At 38.7% G+C, this 18,446-nt stretch overlaps 1 protein-coding gene across 3 annotated transcripts in view; it reads left to right on the top strand.

The window, feature by feature from the left end:
• The window catches only part of CTH (cystathionine gamma-lyase), a 46,941-nt gene that overhangs the window by 15,729 nt on the left and 12,766 nt on the right, over positions 1-18,446 (top strand). For 2 of the 3 annotated variants that reach the window (XM_024346572.3, XM_063800423.1), the window contains exons 6-11: positions 2,665-2,722; positions 3,187-3,264; positions 4,951-5,103; positions 6,695-6,816; positions 7,992-8,044; positions 11,558-11,696. In XM_024346572.3, coding sequence (XP_024202340.1) covers positions 2,665-2,722; positions 3,187-3,264; positions 4,951-5,103; positions 6,695-6,816; positions 7,992-8,044; positions 11,558-11,696 — 603 coding nt within the window. Of the gene's footprint in view, positions 1-2,664; positions 2,723-3,186; positions 3,265-4,950; positions 5,104-6,694; positions 6,817-7,991; positions 8,045-11,557; positions 11,697-11,962; positions 12,544-18,446 lie in introns of those variants that run through there. The other variant, XM_513486.8, reaches the window with a different exon arrangement.

Here is an 18,446-nt window from a genome sequence, read left to right as displayed (position 1 = left end):
CAGTCTTTTGTCCTCTGGATCTTCTGTAAGTCTCACGAAAGGCAAAATAGACCTACCATCATCAAGTTTCAGAGTAGCACCTCTGGAGTCAGGCAGTCTGGGTGTGAGTCCTGGCTCTACCAGCTTTTTAATCTGAGGGATCTATCTCATTTTTCTTAGTCCCCTTTCCTCACCTGTATGATGAGAGCCATAAAGGTACTGATTTTATTGAGTTAGGTATTTTGTACACTGCTTCTCTGGGTTATATAAAGTACGTAGCATGATTCTCAGAAGATAATGAGATCAGAGGTGTTAGTGATTTGGTTTTTATTTTTCCTTCTCTTTTGGCTATAGAGTTTACAGAATGTTAGCACTAGAAAAGACCTTAGGCCTCACCTACTTTGACCCCATCCCTTTAGAGATGTGCAAACACATATGCAGAGAGTGCTTTGGGCAATATTTTACCTAAAGCGTCCTATTTTTGAAATACCCTAAATGAAAGGTTCCCATAGCCACCTATACTAATATCTTCCAAAGACTAAACAGCTCTAATGAGGGTGAAATAAACACACACAGTTCTATGTTTAGGAAAATGTAAAGGGAAAGATGTTGATAATGTATTTTTTTGTTTGTTTGTTTGTTTTGAAATGGAGTCTTGCTCTGTCGCCCAGGCTGGAGTGCAGTGGCGCGATCTCAGCTCACTGCAACCTCCGCCTCCCCGGTTCAAGCAATTATCCTGTCTCAGCCTCCCGAGTAGCTGGGATTACAGGTTTCCACCACCACCCCCCGCTAATTTTTGTATTTTTAGTAGAGATGGGGTTTCACCATGTTGGCCAGGCTGGTCTCAAACTCCTGACCTCAAGTGATCCACCTGCCTAGGCCTCCCAAAGTGCTGGGATTACAGGCGTGAACCACCACTCCTGGCTTGACAGTGTTTTATTAAGTGGAAAGTCTACACCTTTCACTCTGGTTGTAAACAAATACATTTTAAGACTACAGGATTAACCTAGAGGACATTATGTTAAGTGAAATAAGCCAGGCACAGACAGACATATATAGCATGATCTCATTCATGTGTGGAATGTAAAAAATGTTGATCTCATAGAAGTAGTGAATAGAACAGTGGTTACTAGAGTCTGGGGAAGGGAGGGTGGAGGTGGGGAGGACAGAGGATGGTCAATGGGTACAAAGTTACAATTAGAAGGAAGAATAGAGGAATAAGTTTTGGTGTTCTACTGCACAAAAGGATGATCATAGTTACAATAAGATACTGTATATATCAAAATAGGAGAGAGGATTTTAAATGTTTCTACTACAAAGAAATGATAAATATTTGAGATGATGGGCATGCTAATTACCCTGCTTTTGATCATTACACAATTACACATGTATTGAGCATCACATTATACTCCATGACTTAAAGGATTAATTTACAGGAAAATTGGGTGAAAGAAAACACTTTTAAAAATTCCTTTTCATTTTTATTTTTCTTAATTCTCCCAGTTTCAGACATATTTATTTATTTATTTATTTATTTGAGACAGAATCTTGCTCTGTCACCCAGGCTGGAGTGCAGTGGTGTCATCTCAGCTCACTGCAACCTCTGCCTCCTGGGTTCAAGTGATTCTCCTGCCTCAGCCTCCTGAGTAGCTGGGATTACAGGCGCGTGCCACCATGCTCAGCTAATTTTTTTGTATTTTTAGTAGAGATAGGGTTTCACCATGTTGGCCAGGCTGGGCTCAAACTCATGGCCTCAAGTGATCCACCCACCTCAGCCTCCCAAAGTATTGGGATTACAGGTGTGAGCCCCCGCACCCAGCAAATTTCTTTCTTGTTGTTTTTTAAGATAAAGTCTTGCTCTGTCACTCAGGCTGAAGTGCAGCGGCTTGATCATGGTCCACTGCAGCCTGAAACTCCTGATCTCAAGTGATCCTTCTGCCTCAGCCCCCTAAATTGCTGGGATTACAGGAGTGAGCCATTCTCCAACTCCCAGCCATCTAGATTTCTTATAATACCTAATACAATGTACATGCTTTATAAATGGTTGTTACACTATATTGTTTAGGAACTAATGACAAGAAAAAAGTCTGTACATGTTCAATACAGACACAACTGTTCATCTATTTTTCCAAGTTTTTTTTATCCATGGTTGGTTGAATCCACGGATGTGAAACCCACACATAGGAAGGGCTGAGTAATTAGGAATCAAGATCATGACAAACCCCAAATGTAAATAATCACAGCATACGTCATGAGGTTTTAATGATTAAAAATCTAAGCAGATGAGTTTATACTTACTCTACATAAAAATTGCTGAATGTTCATTTCAACTATTTTATGTGTTTAATGAGTCATAAAATACTAGAGTCTCTACTGTAGGTAATAAATTTAGAGTCCTGTCAGCAATTGCTATAAAGAAACAGGTTCAAGAGACCAGTTGACCTGGGCTTATCTGCGCTTTCCAAGAAACTTTTGCCTTCAGATTCAATACTTTACATTTTTCTTTGGTGGGAGGGAGGCAAAGGAGAAATAATATCAGAGATCCTGGAAAATTTTAAGATGCACATACTTTTGCAAAGTTAGTATTGATTAGAATAAGAATGGAATTTATAATTGCAAATAGGCAGGTAATGAAGCATATTTTCAAATTGTTTCTCATTTAAAGTAAAAAACTTGTTCTTTCAGCGCCCTTTGGCTCTGGGAGCTGATATTTGTATGTATTCTGCAACAAAATACATGAATGGTAAGATGCATACTTTGAACGTTCTTTTTCATGGATAGGTGAAAATTGCATAGGGCTTGGCTTTTGATCCCTTTTCTTTGATTACTTTGTAGATTATTTCCTGTGACTCATAGAGAGAGTAAAAAAAAAAAAATCCTTTGATTAAATGTAGGATTTCATTAACAGTACACAAAACTATGATGATTTATGAGAAGAGGATTAAAGTTGGCCATAAAAAGTTATGCTTTTATCTTGCTGACACCTTAAAGAAACATTTTGTTTTTATATAATTTTTATTTTCTTGTTTTAGACATAGCTTTTGCTACTGTCCAGTTGAATAAAGTTTACTTAAACTTATTTTATAGAGCTTTTTCCCTGAGAGTTTTTTCAAGTGAAAATCACATTTTGAAAATTATAAAATAAAGAGTAAACACAAATTGTTTCTAACTGAAATTTTTGTTTGTTTGTTTGTTTTTTGTTTTTAGGCCACAGTGATGTTGTAATGGGCCTGGTGTCTGTTAATTGTGAAAGCCTTCATAATAGACTTCGTTTCTTGCAAAATTGTAAGTATTAAAAAGTCCAGGTTCCCTATGACACTCTCAGTGACTACATTTGATATTTGTATTTCCACTAAGTGATGTGAAGTGATGGCATTCTAATAATTTAGGAAGAAATGAAAAATAGAGGAGAAAAATTCTGATTTTTTTTATTTATTAATTTTTTTTTTGAGATGGAGTTTCACTCTGTTGCCCAGGCGGGAGTGAAGTGGCGTGATCTCAGCTCACTGCAACCTCCACCTACTGGGTTCAAGCGATTCTCCTGCCTCAGCCTCCTGAGTAGCTGGGATTACAGGTGCCCACGACCATGCCCAGCTAATTTTTTATATTTTTAGTAGAGACGGGGTTTCACCGTGTTGACCAGGCTGGTCTCAAACTCCTGACCTCAGGTGATCCACCTGCCTTGGCCTCCCAAAGTGTTGGGATTACAGGCATGAGCCACCGTGCCTGGCCAAAAAATTTTTTTCTGATTTTAGAGGAAAGTGTTATAAAAATAGTTATTGCAGGCTGGGCACTGTGGCTCATGCCTGTAATCCCAGCACATTGGGAGGCTGAGGCAGGTGGATCACTTGAGCTTAGGAGTTTGAGATCGGCCTGAGCAACATGGCAAAACCCTGTCTTTACCAAAAATACAAATCAATTAGCCAGGTGCAGTGGCATGTGCCTGTGGTCCCAGATACTCAGAGGCTGAGGCAGTAGGATTACCTGAGCCTGGGAGGCGAAGGTTGCAGTGAGCTGACATCGTGCCACTGCAATCCAGCCTGGGCAACAGAGTGAGATCCTGTCTCAAAAAACAAAAAACAAAAACGGTTATAGCATAGCAAGGCTTTATGATATGATATAAGAAATGAGTTTTTTTATTTTCATGTCCATCTTAATTATAATCATAATTTGATAAAGCCCTAGTGAATTTTTAGTTTCAAGACTTAATGGTTTTTTTTCTTTTTTAAAATTACATTTGAAATGAGGGCTTTCATATACTATACCTTTTATATCACGAATGATGGTTAATTTTAAATAGCACTTACAGCATAAACTTACATTTTTCAATAGATGTCTAAACACCATTTCCTATTTACATTGCTTAGTTTATCTCCAGTATAGTTAAAGATTAAGCCATTGTAACTTGACAGGTAAAATATAAACCTGATTAGGAATAAAAATGTCCTTCACAAGGGAAACTGAAACTTATTGCTTGATAAGTGTCCTTTGGTTTATAAAAAGTAGAAATGAAGTATATATCCTGGAGGCATGTGAAATCATTGACCGCTTTGCACAAAGGCTAAATAGAATATTAGTAGAATATTCAGTAATAATAGGACTCGAACTGCTGTTTTTCTCTGTATGTTAAAATAATTTTTCAAAGAAATACAAGGTTAGGCTATGAACAATTTATGATTTTATTAAAATCATAGAAAGGACTACTTATCTTCATATTTGAGAAGTTTATATCATTGTGTTTTTACTTAGTTTTCAGCATATTTGCTTCCCCTCATTTTAAAGTAAATTTCTCTAGGCATATTCTATGCTTTGTTCTTCTGCTTCTGATTTGATATATTATTTTCCTCCTAGAACTCAAACATTGAGCTTTACACCTAGCTTCTGAGAGTCACTATAATGGAAAAGAGAAGCCAGATAATTTCTTGGCCATACCCTGCCTTCAAACTTATCCAGGATGTGTTCATTTTGCAGCTCTTGGAGCAGTTCCATCTCCTATTGATTGTTACCTCTGCAATCGAGGTCTGAAGACTCTACATGTCCGAATGGAAAAGCATTTCAAAAATGGAATGGCAGTTGCCCAGTTCCTGGAATCTAATCCTTGGGTAGAAAAGGTTATTTATCCTGGTATGTTAATTTGATTTCTAAGCAGATCTACTAGGATTTCAGCAGTTATCCTGAGCATCGTGTTTATGTAACATTTATTTGTAAGTTAGGTGCTTTCACGTATTGTTTTTGTTCATTTATTATTGAGCACTGCCATGTGTCAGGCTCTGTGGTGGGTCAGGTGGAAAGAAGATAGACCTGGTCTCTACCGTTGTATTGCCTCTAGTTTAGTGGATGCTTGGATAGTAGAAAATCAGTTTTATGCATTAGTTGTTCCTGTGGTGGTCTGTGATTTGAAGGCTTGTGTATACCTATTCAAAGATTTTAACATTAGACTTTTCAGTTGATTTGCTTATAATCTTGTCTGTCTGCTATTCAGCATTAGCTGTCACTTTAATCTGATAGAGGTTTGTCCCAGTTGAGACTTGATATTAGGTGCTAAAATTCCCCTGAGGTTCTCTCTCTCTCTTTTTTTTTTTTTTTTTTTTGAGACGGAGTTTCACTCTTGCCCAGGCTGGAGTGCAGTGATGCAATTTCAGCTCACTGCAACCTCTGCCTCCCGGGTTCAAGTGATTCTCTTGCCTCAGCCTCCCGAGTAGCTGGGATTACAGGTGCCCGCCACCACGCCCAGCTATTTTTTGTATTTTTAGTAAGGACGGGGTTTCACCATGTTGGCCAGTCTGGTCTCGAACTCCTGACCTCAGGTGATCTGCCTGCCTTGGCCTCTCAAAGTGCTGGGATTACAGGCGTGAGCCACTACGCCCAGCCCCCTGAGGTTCTCTCCTGTATTTCTCTCCTGTATTTTTATTCCTTCACCTCTTCCAGCATCTAGAAAGTCTTCTGTGGAGTTGGCTGACTTACATCTTACTTTTTGAATTTATTTTTACCAGTCTTTTAAGCTGTGGTGGTCCTAAGTAGTTCTTTTCTTTTTAGATCCTTTTGAGGGTTCTAGCATCTAGAATATATAGAAAAATTAAGACTGGAATTTCACTAGGAAATTCACAAGGAATTTAGAGAAACCAAAGCGAAATACATATGAAACTAAATGCCCTAAAGGTACTTTAGGTAAAGAGCTGTTGATTGATATATATTTTGGATGGAGGGAGAGAGAAGAGTTTTGAGCTATGCCATGAAGAATGGGCAGCATTGGTTAAAAGGGCATAGACAAGGTATTGGAGATTTATTCAAGAAATGTTTATTAAACGCCAGCTATGAGCCAGGCTTTGCACTAGGAACTGGGATCCAATTAGTAACAAAAGAAATGGATTTGCCCTCATGGAGCAACTCTGGTGGCTAAGACAGATACTAAGCAAGAAATTACAGGATATAATTAACAAGGGAAGTCCAGGTTGAAGGGACAGCATGTGCAAAGGTCCTGAGATGAAAGGGAGTGCAGTGGTGCTGGCATAAAGAAAGCTGAAGAGGGTAGAAAAGATGAGGCAACATGAAGCTGGAGAGATAGGGGCCCGAGCAAGTAGTCAGATGTGAGCATGGCATAATCCTCATCTTAGGCTTATTTGCAGTTAAGTAGACAGTGAAAAATACCACCCTCCCCCCTCAAAAATTACATGTTTAATTCTAAAATAAGACTTATGATACCTTATGATTACAGGGCTGCCCTCTCATCCACAGCATGAGTTGGTGAAGCGTCAGTGTACAGGTTGTACAGGGATGGTCACCTTTTATATTAAGGGCACTCTTCAGCATGCTGAGATTTTCCTCAAGAACCTAAAGGTAAACTTACAAAATAGGTTTAAAATTGTAGGAGGTAAGGCCTTACAGCAGTTCACTATCTTTCACTTCTACTCAAGCCAGATAATGTTTTTGTATCTGCAGGTTACACTCATAAACCTCTTTATCATGAAATGCATTGGGTTGAAAACGACTTAAACAACAATGTAGCAGACATCTAAATATGTTCACTTACTTAACTCTCCACATACTACAATCAGTTTGGAGACACAGAGTATTCTAATGCATTTATTTAAAAGTGAACCCCTTTTTTCAGATGAAATAGGTAAAACCTTGAAGTAGTGTGCAGTTAGTGCACTGCACAAGGGCTGTTCTAAAATCCATCCTGTGAATGGCTTTCCAAACCCTGTGCCTCCTAAGCAGCATCTGACTGGGGTGAGGCCTTTGTCTAATTTTCAAAAAGCCAGGAGGAGGCTCTCAGGGGCCTTGAGCAAGAGGCCTGTCCAACTCCATACACTGGGCTTAACCTTGAGCTCATGCAGTTTAAATACTACAGAATAGATTAACAGAAAGCTGCCAGATCAGTCAAAGCGTTCCTGGTGTCACCTTAATTTAATACATTTACCAAAGTAACTTTTAAAACATTTGTAAAGTTTTATGACACTATCACACTCAACATAAAAACAGTGGTTTTTTTTTTTCCCCTATTCCAGCAGGGAGTTAAAGGATGTATTTCATAAGTGATATATATTAACAAGGAAGTATGTATAACTTGGGAAGCATTTAGAGATTTTTTTATTTAAGTGGTAACCACAGAGCAAAGTCTCAAATGCAATAATTTTTTTTTTTCTTTTTTTTTTTTTAAGGCAGAGTTTCACTCTTTTGCCCAGGCTGGAGTTCAGTGGCATGATCTCGGCTCAGTGCAACCTCCACCTCCTGGGTTGAAGTGATACTCCTGCTTCAGCCTTCCAGGTAGCTGGGATTACAGGTGCGTGCCACCATGCCCAGCTAATTTTTGTATTTTTAGTAGAGACGGGGTTTCACTGGTTGGCCAGGCTGGTCTCGAACTCCTGACCTCGGTGATCCGCCTGACTTGGCCTCCCAAAGTGCTGGGATTACAGGCATGAGCCACTGTGCCTGGCCTAAAAACATTTATTTTTAGATTTTAGTATTTTTATTTTACTAGAAAATCTAAATTCATGTTTTCTTTGCTATAGCTATTTACTCTGGCCGAGAGCTTGGGAGGATTTGAAAGCCTTGCTGAGCTTCCGTAAGTATAGTTCTGTTTTTCTCAGTATTTTAAATTTGATGTCAGCTTTAATGATTGGGAAAGAAATATGATAAGGTCAGGGATAATTCAAGATATTTAACAATAAGAATAGCATGACATTAATCAGAATGGACTCTAACCCTGTCAAGATGGAGACCCTGATAAAATCTCATGGAGGGCTTCTTGTTAGTGAGCGGTGTCCTCCCAAATGTTGCTTCCTTCCCTGCTCTGTCAAAAAGAGATTCCAGCAGTAACTGTATTCTAGGATCTCTGATCTCTGACCTCTAAGCTAGGGCCACATGTTCTACCCTACTCAGCCTTAGAGGGGATTGGAGACTTTGTACTAGACAAGCTGTTTTCAAGGCTCTTTGGGAAACAGAAAATGTGTCTCTGATGAAACTCCTCCATGCCCTTGATTGTTGGAGAACAGCCCTACTAGATACTGTCAAATCTTTTGTTTTCTGTTCTCTGTAGGATAAACCTTTAATATCTTCATGTTGTGTACAAGATAAATCCAAACCCTAACTTGGTACCAGGCCCTTCAGTATCTAACCCAATCAATTCATCTAGTTTTTTCAAAGCATCAGAGGATATTGGTACAAGAAGCAGCCTAAGATCATACAGTCCAGCAGCTTATTTTACAGGCAAGGAAACAAAGATCCAGAAAGTTGAGCTGATTGACTCAAGTGTCACACAGGAACGTGTTAGCAGCTTCACTCTTGGATTTGCATCAGAAACAGTGAGGGGAGGTAAAAGGTGCTTGGATCTAGATTTGAGATCTGCTTCCACCAATTAGTTAACCTTTAAACTTCCATTTTTTAACACATAAAATTAGATTAATAATTAATGATTTTCAGCCTGGTGCAATGGCTGACGCCTGCAATTCCAGTACTTTGGGAGGCCGAGGTGGGCCACTTGAGGTCAGGAGTTCAAGACCAGCCTGGCCAACATGGTGAAACCCTGTCTCTACTAAAAAAAAAAAAAAATTATCAGGGTGTGGTGGTGCACACCTATAATCCCAGTTACTTGGGTGGCTAAGGCACGAGAATCGCTTGAACCCAAGTGATGGAGGTTGCAGTGAGCCGAGGTTGCAGCAAGCCAAGATCGCACCACTGCACTCCAGCCTGGGTGATGCAGCGAGACTCTGTCTCAAAAAAGAACCAAAACAACAACAAAAAATTAATGATTATCATTTATTGATTACCTGTCCCCCCAAGCATTCCTGATATATATATATAACCTTTATTATATGCTACTATGAACATATGTTGTAATTACTGCAGGGTTAAGTCAACATCATAACCTAACTATTTTTAACTGTACTAAATGTATACAGTGTATTTCTGTGTCTTCATTTTTATAAACATTTGTGGAATAACTTGTTTTGCAAGCATTGTGTGGAGAAATGTCAGGGCCCACCAAAGTTTAGGCCTATTTTCTGTCTTTGTATAGGAGTTTACAGTTAGACCAAAAGTCAGGCAGTCTCACCAAGTTAAAAAAAAAAAAAGATGTCTAAATAATGACTTGAAATAATTCATGTAACGCAGATTTTTGTTAGTCTTTCCGGAAGATGCCTGCTAGTAAGTTTGGATGCACAAGAGGGCACACTCAGCATGTGAAATGGGTTTGTTTTTCACAGTAATGAAATGTGTATTACGTTAAGACTCTCTTGTTTAAAAAATTGTCTTAAAATAAATCTCTCCTGATTTATTTAGGGATTTTTGTTTAAAGTTGCTTGGCCCCCAGACACTCTGGTTTAGGCTATAACCCCGATGCCAGAGGATGAGTGGATTTAGGTCAGGGCTTGTCTGTTCTATCACCCTTCATTCTGTGTCTCCCAACTCTGCTGCTACTAGTGCAGCATTGCAATATGGGAGGAAGGAAGTGAAGCTAATGTGTATTAGCTTAGTCTCCCAGCCTCACAACACATGTAACTCTGTGACCTCAGAAAAGTTACTCATCCTCCCTAAATCTCAATTTCCTCAATTTTAAAATGTGGACAACACTCTACATAGCTCTTAGGTTTGTTGCGAGAACATGGGGAAAAAAATCCCTAAGCTAATGCCTTAGTTCGTACTAAGTACCCAAGAAACGTTAGCACCTACTATGAACTATTATCTTTTATTAGACATCTCTACTACATTCCAAGTGCTTAGAAGTGCTTTATACATGTTCCTTCAAATTAATGCCTGTGACAAACCTTTAAGACAGGTGTTATATCCAATTTTTATTCATTAAAAAAATGAATTAATGCACACAAACCACCTAGTAGAGTATCTGTCTCATGGTAAGCACACAGTAGATGCATCTATTATTATTTCAGATAAGGAAATAGGCACTGAGGATGAGTAACTTTTATAAGGCCACATAGCCAGTATGTGGAAGGGCTCAGATTCATACCCAAGTTTGTTGGTCTCTGAGACCTGAGTTCTTATTTCTACATGTACACACTCTTTTAAGGAATTACGAGTCTCCCAGGGCAGAACATTTTAAGATGGATGTTTGTGTCTAAACAACACTTTAGTAGAGTGACAAAGGAAGATATCCATCACTCAGACCACAGCTGAGATTTTTTTTTCCCCATGGCTCTCATGTAAGAGAGGAGAAAGCAGCTTAGGCATTGATTTTGCTGGTGGTGTGCAGGGAAAGGAAGAGTGTTGGTTGTAATACACATACTGGGGCTAAGTAAGATGCTAAACCTCTCCTCCATTATTCTTCACAGAAATTTCTCCTTCCCTGGAACTTGGCAGTCTTTTTGTCTATACTTGTTTGGCATTGTTTATATAGACTATTTTGTTTTGTGAATTGTCATCGCTTTTAGCTCCTGCTTTGTTATTTAGGGTAAAGAAAATATCTCATTCTTCTTGGTTTCCCAATTTTTACTGCAGTGCTTGACATATTATGGGTGGTTTTCCTTTACATCTGTTGATGATGGTAATGGGCTGCTAGATTGTTTGAAAAATCCTTCCAGGCCTCTATGCCAGGAGTTATATTGTGGAATTCTGAATGCTTACTGGTTGCTACTAGGGATTCTTGGTCATCTTTCTCCGATGTGCCTCAGAAGGTCTAGCTCTGGATTGATCCAGAGGAAACTAATTATGACAGGCTCTTGGTCCAAGAGACCTCTTATAAGTAGCAATCCAGTAGGTTGGTCATGGAGTACATGATTTCTGGCCAAAGTTCATTTAGGCAGGTATTAAAATATACACATTGGGGGAGGCTATGCCTTACCCTACTGCATGGGGGTACTTGACACACACTTTCAGTATTTGGATTGAGCATATCTTACCAATGGTATAAACAGGATAAAAAAAATCTTGCTTTTCATTTAAAATCATAGCTAGAAGAGATAAGTTTCGTAATTTTCTCTTTTTTTGCCTGTGAATTATAGGGGTATGCAAAATTTGATATTTGGAGCAGAAAAATGTTGAGGGTAATTGCAGTTTATGAGACAGAAACATGCCTCCACTGACACAACATAGTGATCAAAAATTTGCTCATATCTTCTTTCAGGGCAATCATGACTCATGCATCAGTTCTTAAGAATGACAGAGATGTCCTTGGAATTAGTGACACACTGATTCGACTTTCTGTGGGCTTAGAGGATGAGGAAGACCTACTGGAAGATCTAGATCAAGCTTTGAAGGCAGCAGTAAGTCTTATTATTGTGTGTGTGTGTGTGTGTGTCTGCTTTATCTTGGGCATGGGGGGTCACTATATTTACAAAGAGTGGTCTCACTGTGAACTCTAAAGCTTTTCTGTTCCTGTAATAGACCAGGTGTATAAATAAACGTATACGGAGCTCAGTCAAAGTGCATATTTAGAGGATGGTAGTATTCAGAAAAAGGACTTCTTGAGGAGTTGAAGCTATGGCCTGTATGTTTAATAACATACTTTTCTTGTGCACTGTTATTATAGCACCCTCCAAGTGGAAGTCACAGCTAGTATTCCAGAGCTGCTATTAGAAGCTGCTTCCTGTGAAGATCAAATCTTCCTGAGTAATTAAATGGACCAACAATGAACCTTTGCAAAATTTTCAAGCAGAAATTTTAAGGCACCTCATTATCTTTCATAACTGTAATTTTCTTAGGGATCATCTCTGTTAAAAAGTTTTCTGTATGTCATGTTATAATTACAGGTCAATTCTGTTAATATCTTTTTGTTAATTTTGCTCTATGTTTGCCTCTGAAGGAGGTGAGATTTGTGCTACTTTGGGAGATTATGTTCTTTTTTCATGTCTAAGATTTATTTTGATCATGTTTATAATATAATGGTAATTCATTTTTGATGTTTTGTGAAGAATTTAAATTTAAACGAATGTTCTTAAATCAAGTGTGATTTTTTTGCATATCATTGAAAAGAACATTAAAAGCAATGGTTTACACTTAGTTACCATAAGCCGAAAATCAAATACTTGAAAAGTTTACTGTGAAATTCTACTGATTTAAGACTATACTTAATATTTTTAAAAAAATAAATCAGCTGGGCGCGGTGGCTCACGCATGTAATTCCAGCACTTTGGGAGGATAAGGCGGGCGGATCACGAGGGCAGGAGATTGAGACCATCCTGGCTAGCGCGGTGAAACCCCCATCTCTACTAAAAATGCAAAAAAAATTAGACGGACGTGGTGGCAGGTGCCTGTAGTCCCAGCTACTTGGGAGGCTGAGGCAGGAGAATGGTGTGAAACCAGGAGGAGGAGCTTGCAGTGAGCCGAGATCGTGCCACTGCACTCCAGCCTGGGCGACAGAGCGAGACCCCATCTCAAAAAAAAAAAAAAAATCTAATTATCAAATGCATCCCATTGTGATATGCCTACATTATGTGACATTAACCTATATTCCTGGGTCCTTTTAATTCCCATCTACTGCTCTTAGAGGTCTTAGCCCTTTATGTTAATTTTTATAAATTCAATTAAATAACTATTATTCCCAAATCTTAGTGTTTGCAGATTAGTTATAAATCCTATCCAAGGTAGGTTAAAGGCCACCGTTTTACAGAGAAATAGTACTTTTTATATTTTTATCTGAAATAGTGCATTTGTTGAGAATAAAAGAAGGTATGTTTAAAAATAGAATCTTTTGGGCCTGGTGGTACGTGCTTGTAGTCCTAGCTACTTGGGCAGCTGAGGTGGAGGATCTCCTTGAGCCTAGGAGTTCCAGGCTGCACTGGCGTCGCTGCACTCCAGCCTGGGCGACAGAATGAGACCCTGTCTCTAAAAAAAATAATAAAATAGACTATTTTATAGTTGAATGTATAGTTAGCAAGTTATCATCTAAGCCATAAGTCAAAAATTAAATCTTAAAAATTGTTTTTATACTAAAGGTTTTTCATCTTATAATATATCTTGATATTGCCATTTGTTTTGGTTAAAATAATATCATACAGCCTGATGAATAACAGTGCTGTTTAGGAGGAGAATACATAAAAATATACATTATTCTATATTGTCCACACTCTTGAGTTATACCTATTGAGTCTGGAAATTCTGTCTCTAGAGGCAGTAGCATTTTGAGGCAGGTCCTATCTCACTATGGTTTCTGCCAGAACTGATTTCTTGCCATCTCAAGGCCTTAGGGCTGTGGAAATAAATGATCAACCAAATGAGAAAAGGAAAGGCTATTCTTAGCTTACTATAGCAAGGGAGTTAGCCACCATCACCTGGGTTTTGGCAGAAAGGCAAAGGTGGGCAGATGGGTGGAAAAGTTTTATAGCAGAAAAAAGGGAAGCCTTCAGATATGCCCTGGTTGAAGACTGTTGGCATGGGGAAGCCAGAAGCAGGTTGACTGGAGTCAGTGTTTCACAGTGGGCAGGTCTGTGTAATCCTACATCAAAGTCTAAGGAAGTTGAGAGGCCAAAGAGGCACCCAGTTTCTTAGAAAGAAACATTTAATAGGGATTTAGGAACAGAAGCCATGACTATATCTTGGACAGTGATGAGGCAAGTTGGTGGATCCCAGCATAATTACCCCCAAGACCCGGGACTTTTATGCCATAGGGAGAGGAGTGGTTGAAAAGGAATTTGTAAGACAATTATGATAACATCAAAGCTGTTTGACCTAAGGGCAGGATTTACTGTATGTATGAGTTTATCAAGGTGTCTTACTCTAAGGGCAGGATTTACAATAAGTACCTGCTCTTAAACAAGGTACAAATAGATAAATTGGAATGAGGGTTAATCAGTAGCTAACAGGGCAGATTAGCATCCAAGATGGAGTTGCTTTGGCCTCTAGATGGGGCATCCTGTGCAATTTGCTAAGGTGCTTATTTGGCTTTCTCTGGTCCTAAGTTGGAAGCAGGGGCAAAATTAGAGAAACTGTCAGTCATTCATTTCCTGACGATTCTGGGCCAATTGTTACACAAGTTATTGTTTAGCTTCCTGGATTGTCACTAAAGAAAGCAATCTGGCTTCCTGCAACTCTGACTTACAGCAGGCTGATCTCCTGGGTTGTTTATTGTTGATGAGGGTGTTGGTTTCTCGGGCAGCTTGCTGCAGGTTGTGGGTCGAATTTCTAATTTTACATATGGCATGGCCACTGTCCATTTCTATATTCAGTCTCTTAGGGCTTCTGGTGAGCAGTAAGTAACTACCATCGTGTTAGTCAAGGTTCTCCAGACTAACAGAGCCAGTAGGGCCTGTGTGTGTGTGTGTGTGTATAGAGAAAAATAGAGAGATAGATAGAGATTTATTTTAAGAAATGGCTCATGTGATTGTGAGGCTGGCAAGTCTAAACTCTATTGTAGTCTTGAGTTTTAAATTTGCAGGGCAGACCATTCAGCTGAAAATACAGGCAGAGATTCTGTGATGCAGTTTTGAGGCAGAATAGCTTTCTTTAGGGAAACCTTAGTCTTTGCTCTTAAGGCCTTCAACTGATTGCATGAAACTCATCCACATTATAGAGATTAATCTCCTTTGCTCGAAGTCTATTTAAATATTAGTCACATCTAAAACATACTTTTACAGAAACATCTAGACTGGTGTTTGACCAAACAACTGGGCATCATAGCTGACACATAAAATTAACCATCACAACCATGTTCTAGGCACTGTTCCTCACTGCCTGAGAAGACACCGTTATGTTTATTAGGGTTTTTGAGGTTTATCCACAGCTTTTGGTTATCTGCAACCATGTCTCCCACCATTAACATAGTTCACACTGAGATGAGGATTCCCTATTTAACACTTGGGCCCAACTTCTTCACAGTCCATCTGGTTTTGTAGAGGGAACATAACTGGACATTCTGGTCAGGTTAGGTGAGGTCAGGCCTTCAGGACGCTATTTTCACTGAGTTGCTTTATAAGGCACATTATGCAAAATTCCATCAGCTCTTCTGTTCACTACATTCACTGTTGAAATTCTAAGAGTGAGACTGCTGTCTCACACCAAAGCCAGTGGGTACTATCTTCAGTAGGCACGCAGCATCATGTTTGTATTTGATCCAGCTAGATGACATGTAAGAGAAAACTTTATTGTGGACTCTGTAAAGTGTGACATTCATTTGTGACTCAATTTGCTCATGTATTTGTACCTGGGAGTTCATTACATAGCTAACTTCCAGCTGCTTTCAATTTACATCATAAAAGAAATGCATCATATTCTTCTCAGTGTCCTGGTAGTGCATTTTCCTTTAGTTTTTCAGTGAATTCTGTTGTAAGTAAAATGGATAAGATTGTTCATTATTTTGGATTATTTTGCTGAAGATGACCAGCTCTGAGATGTGAGGAGTAAATAAGAAAGTAACAGTAGAATCTGGAATATCTTTTAAAAATTAAGACATCATTTTTAACAGCAGAGTAGCCTTAAATGACCTGATTCCACAGAGGAGCCAGGAAACAGTATGAAACTACAAATTTATTTTGTAGAAATATGGAAACCTTAATACTATTAAGATGCAAATCTTAATACTATTAAGATACAAATCTTAATAGTATTTTTATAAAGTGAAAACAATATGATCACTTAATTACTCAAGTGGAGCTGAAGAAAATTTCAGAGAAAAAAAAATAAAGCTTGGAATGCACTTTAGAAAAACACAAAAGGGAACACAAATGCTTCATAACAAATCTCTTAGGAGGCCAATATTGAAAGAAATAACAAAAGATGGTAAACATGTTAAACAAAATGTCATCAAGGAGTAACAAAAGTATTACTCAAAATAAAACTTCTCTTAGGAATTATCCAAAGAAAAGTAATTGTTTAAAAAAGGATTTCCACTTCTATACAACAAAAGAAACCCTGATTTCATTTACTTCACAATACAATACACATTTACTTAGAAAAAAATGAGTGCAATAAAAAATGAAATTGCTTTTAAATTGAAGAAAGGATTGCTATGTCTTCTTTTAAATAAACACATTTGATTCAATTTTGACTTATTGCTCACAAAATAAATTTATATTTATTACAGTGAGAACTGTCAGATATTGCAAACTTCTTTGTCTTTTGAATAGTGTGCCTTTAATAGAACACATATAGCATAGTTCTAGGGATTAGAGTCTTCTGACTTCATTACTATTTTTACAGTAATTTATATCTTGGTTTCTTCAATTAGAAAAAAAAATTGGGCCTGATTTTTTTTTTATTTCATTTACTAGCTCAGCTGTTCTCACACCTACCTGCTGAATTAGAAGGGACAAGTATAATCCATCTTCTTACAGAGAAGGAAAGGAAGGTTCAGAATGATTATGTGACCATTCCACATCATTTGACTAGCAAAAATAAGTGGCAGAGGCAGGGCTAGAATGTTGGACTTCAGATCTCTTACTTCTGTGTGCTAGTGCACCATTCTTAGTCCAGCACAGACAATTCTCAAACAGATTAGCAAACCACCCTCTTGAAATTGCAAGAATTGTTACTATGTGATCAAGGCATCATAATTAATGCAAACCCTAGTTTCTAGTTGGGAAAGAGATTAAGATGGAGACTTTGTAGTAAAAGATGGACATATATTTTATTCACATAGCTTATTTTATTTTGAATGAAAGAGCCAAGCAAACTCTAGCCTTGGCCTGTTCCTGAGGAGGTGATCTCTGAAATAAATGTGCTGCAGAGTTGGGGACATGGGGGCTGGCCTTTTATAGCCCTGTATTATTCAACCATTAGTTATGAGCTGGAGATGGGGAGGGACAGGGAAGTTGAAGGGGGAGGCATGGGAAACCTTCCTGGTGAAGTGGCTCTAGTCAGCGGATGGCAGTTCTCTGGTGGAGGGTAGACTGGTGCTGGGGCCTGGTAAAGGGAACCTTAATGGTGTGTTATAGCATCCAGTATAGGTAGTAACTTATGTCTCACCCATTTTATCTAACAACCTCTATAAACTAGCCTAAAAAAAGTAACCGTGGCTATAATGTTGTGGTTATTGTTGTATAATGAAATTGTTCACCCCTTCTTTCCTTCTTTTCTTCTTTCCCTCCTTCTGTAATAATGTTTTTCTATTTTGCAGAGGTAATTTTTTTTTTTTTTTGAGATACCGTCTTGCTTTGTCACCCAGGCTGGAGCACAGTGGTGCAATCATGGTTTGCTGCAGCCTCAACCTCCTGGGTTCCAGCAATCCTTCTGCCTCAGCCTCCTGAGTAGCTTACTACAGGCATGTGCCACCATGCCTGGCTAATTTTTTGTAGAGATGAAGTCCTACTATGTTGCCCAAACTAAAAGTAATTTTTTTTTCTAGAGAGTTTAGAGATTTAGGAGGAAAAGGTGGTCTTTAATAGGCTTTCTTTTTTTCTTGAGGGGGGCCGGTGCAGATTCTTCCTCTGTCACCCAGGTTGGAGTACAGTGGCACGATCTCCAGTCACTGCAACCTCTGCCTCCCAGGTTCAAGCTATTCTCCTGCCTCAGCCTCACGAGTAGCTAGGATTACAGGCGCCTGCCACCATGCCTGGCTAACTTTTATATTTTTAGTAGAGATGGGGTTTTGCCATGTTGGCCAGGCTGGTCTCGAACTCCTGACCTCAGGTGATCCACACGCCTCGGCCTCCCAAAGTGCTGGGATTACAGGCACGAGCCACAGCACCTGGCCTTTAATAGGCTTTCATAACAGAAAGGTAGACATCAGACTTTCTAAGTTCAAAACCCGGCTCCGGTGCTTACTAGCTAGCTGACCTTAAACTTAAACTATCTAAACTTTAATGTTCTTCCTCATAGGAAAAATGGGGCTAATAATGTTTCCTGACATAATGCATTTAAAGCATGGATGCATTAGGTGCTCAATAATTGTTATCTATCCCTTTGGCTTAGTAAAAACCATTGTCAAAGTTTTTGTGTATATGACTTTTAAGTTTTCTCTAGATTATATAGACAGTATTTTGAATATTGGAATCATGGCAAATAAAACTGTCCATCTCTTGTCGTGGTTTAGATTTAGAATATTCTGTTGTTGTTACTAAGTAACAGACTGGTTATCCTGG

The sequence above is a fragment of the Pan troglodytes genome, chromosome 1, assembly GCF_028858775.2.
Source record: "Pan troglodytes isolate AG18354 chromosome 1, NHGRI_mPanTro3-v2.0_pri, whole genome shotgun sequence".
Classification (NCBI taxonomy): Eukaryota; Metazoa; Chordata; class Mammalia; order Primates; family Hominidae; genus Pan; species Pan troglodytes.
The sequence above is the reverse complement of the archived record's forward strand: the minus strand, read 5'-3'. Positions and strand labels throughout refer to the sequence as shown.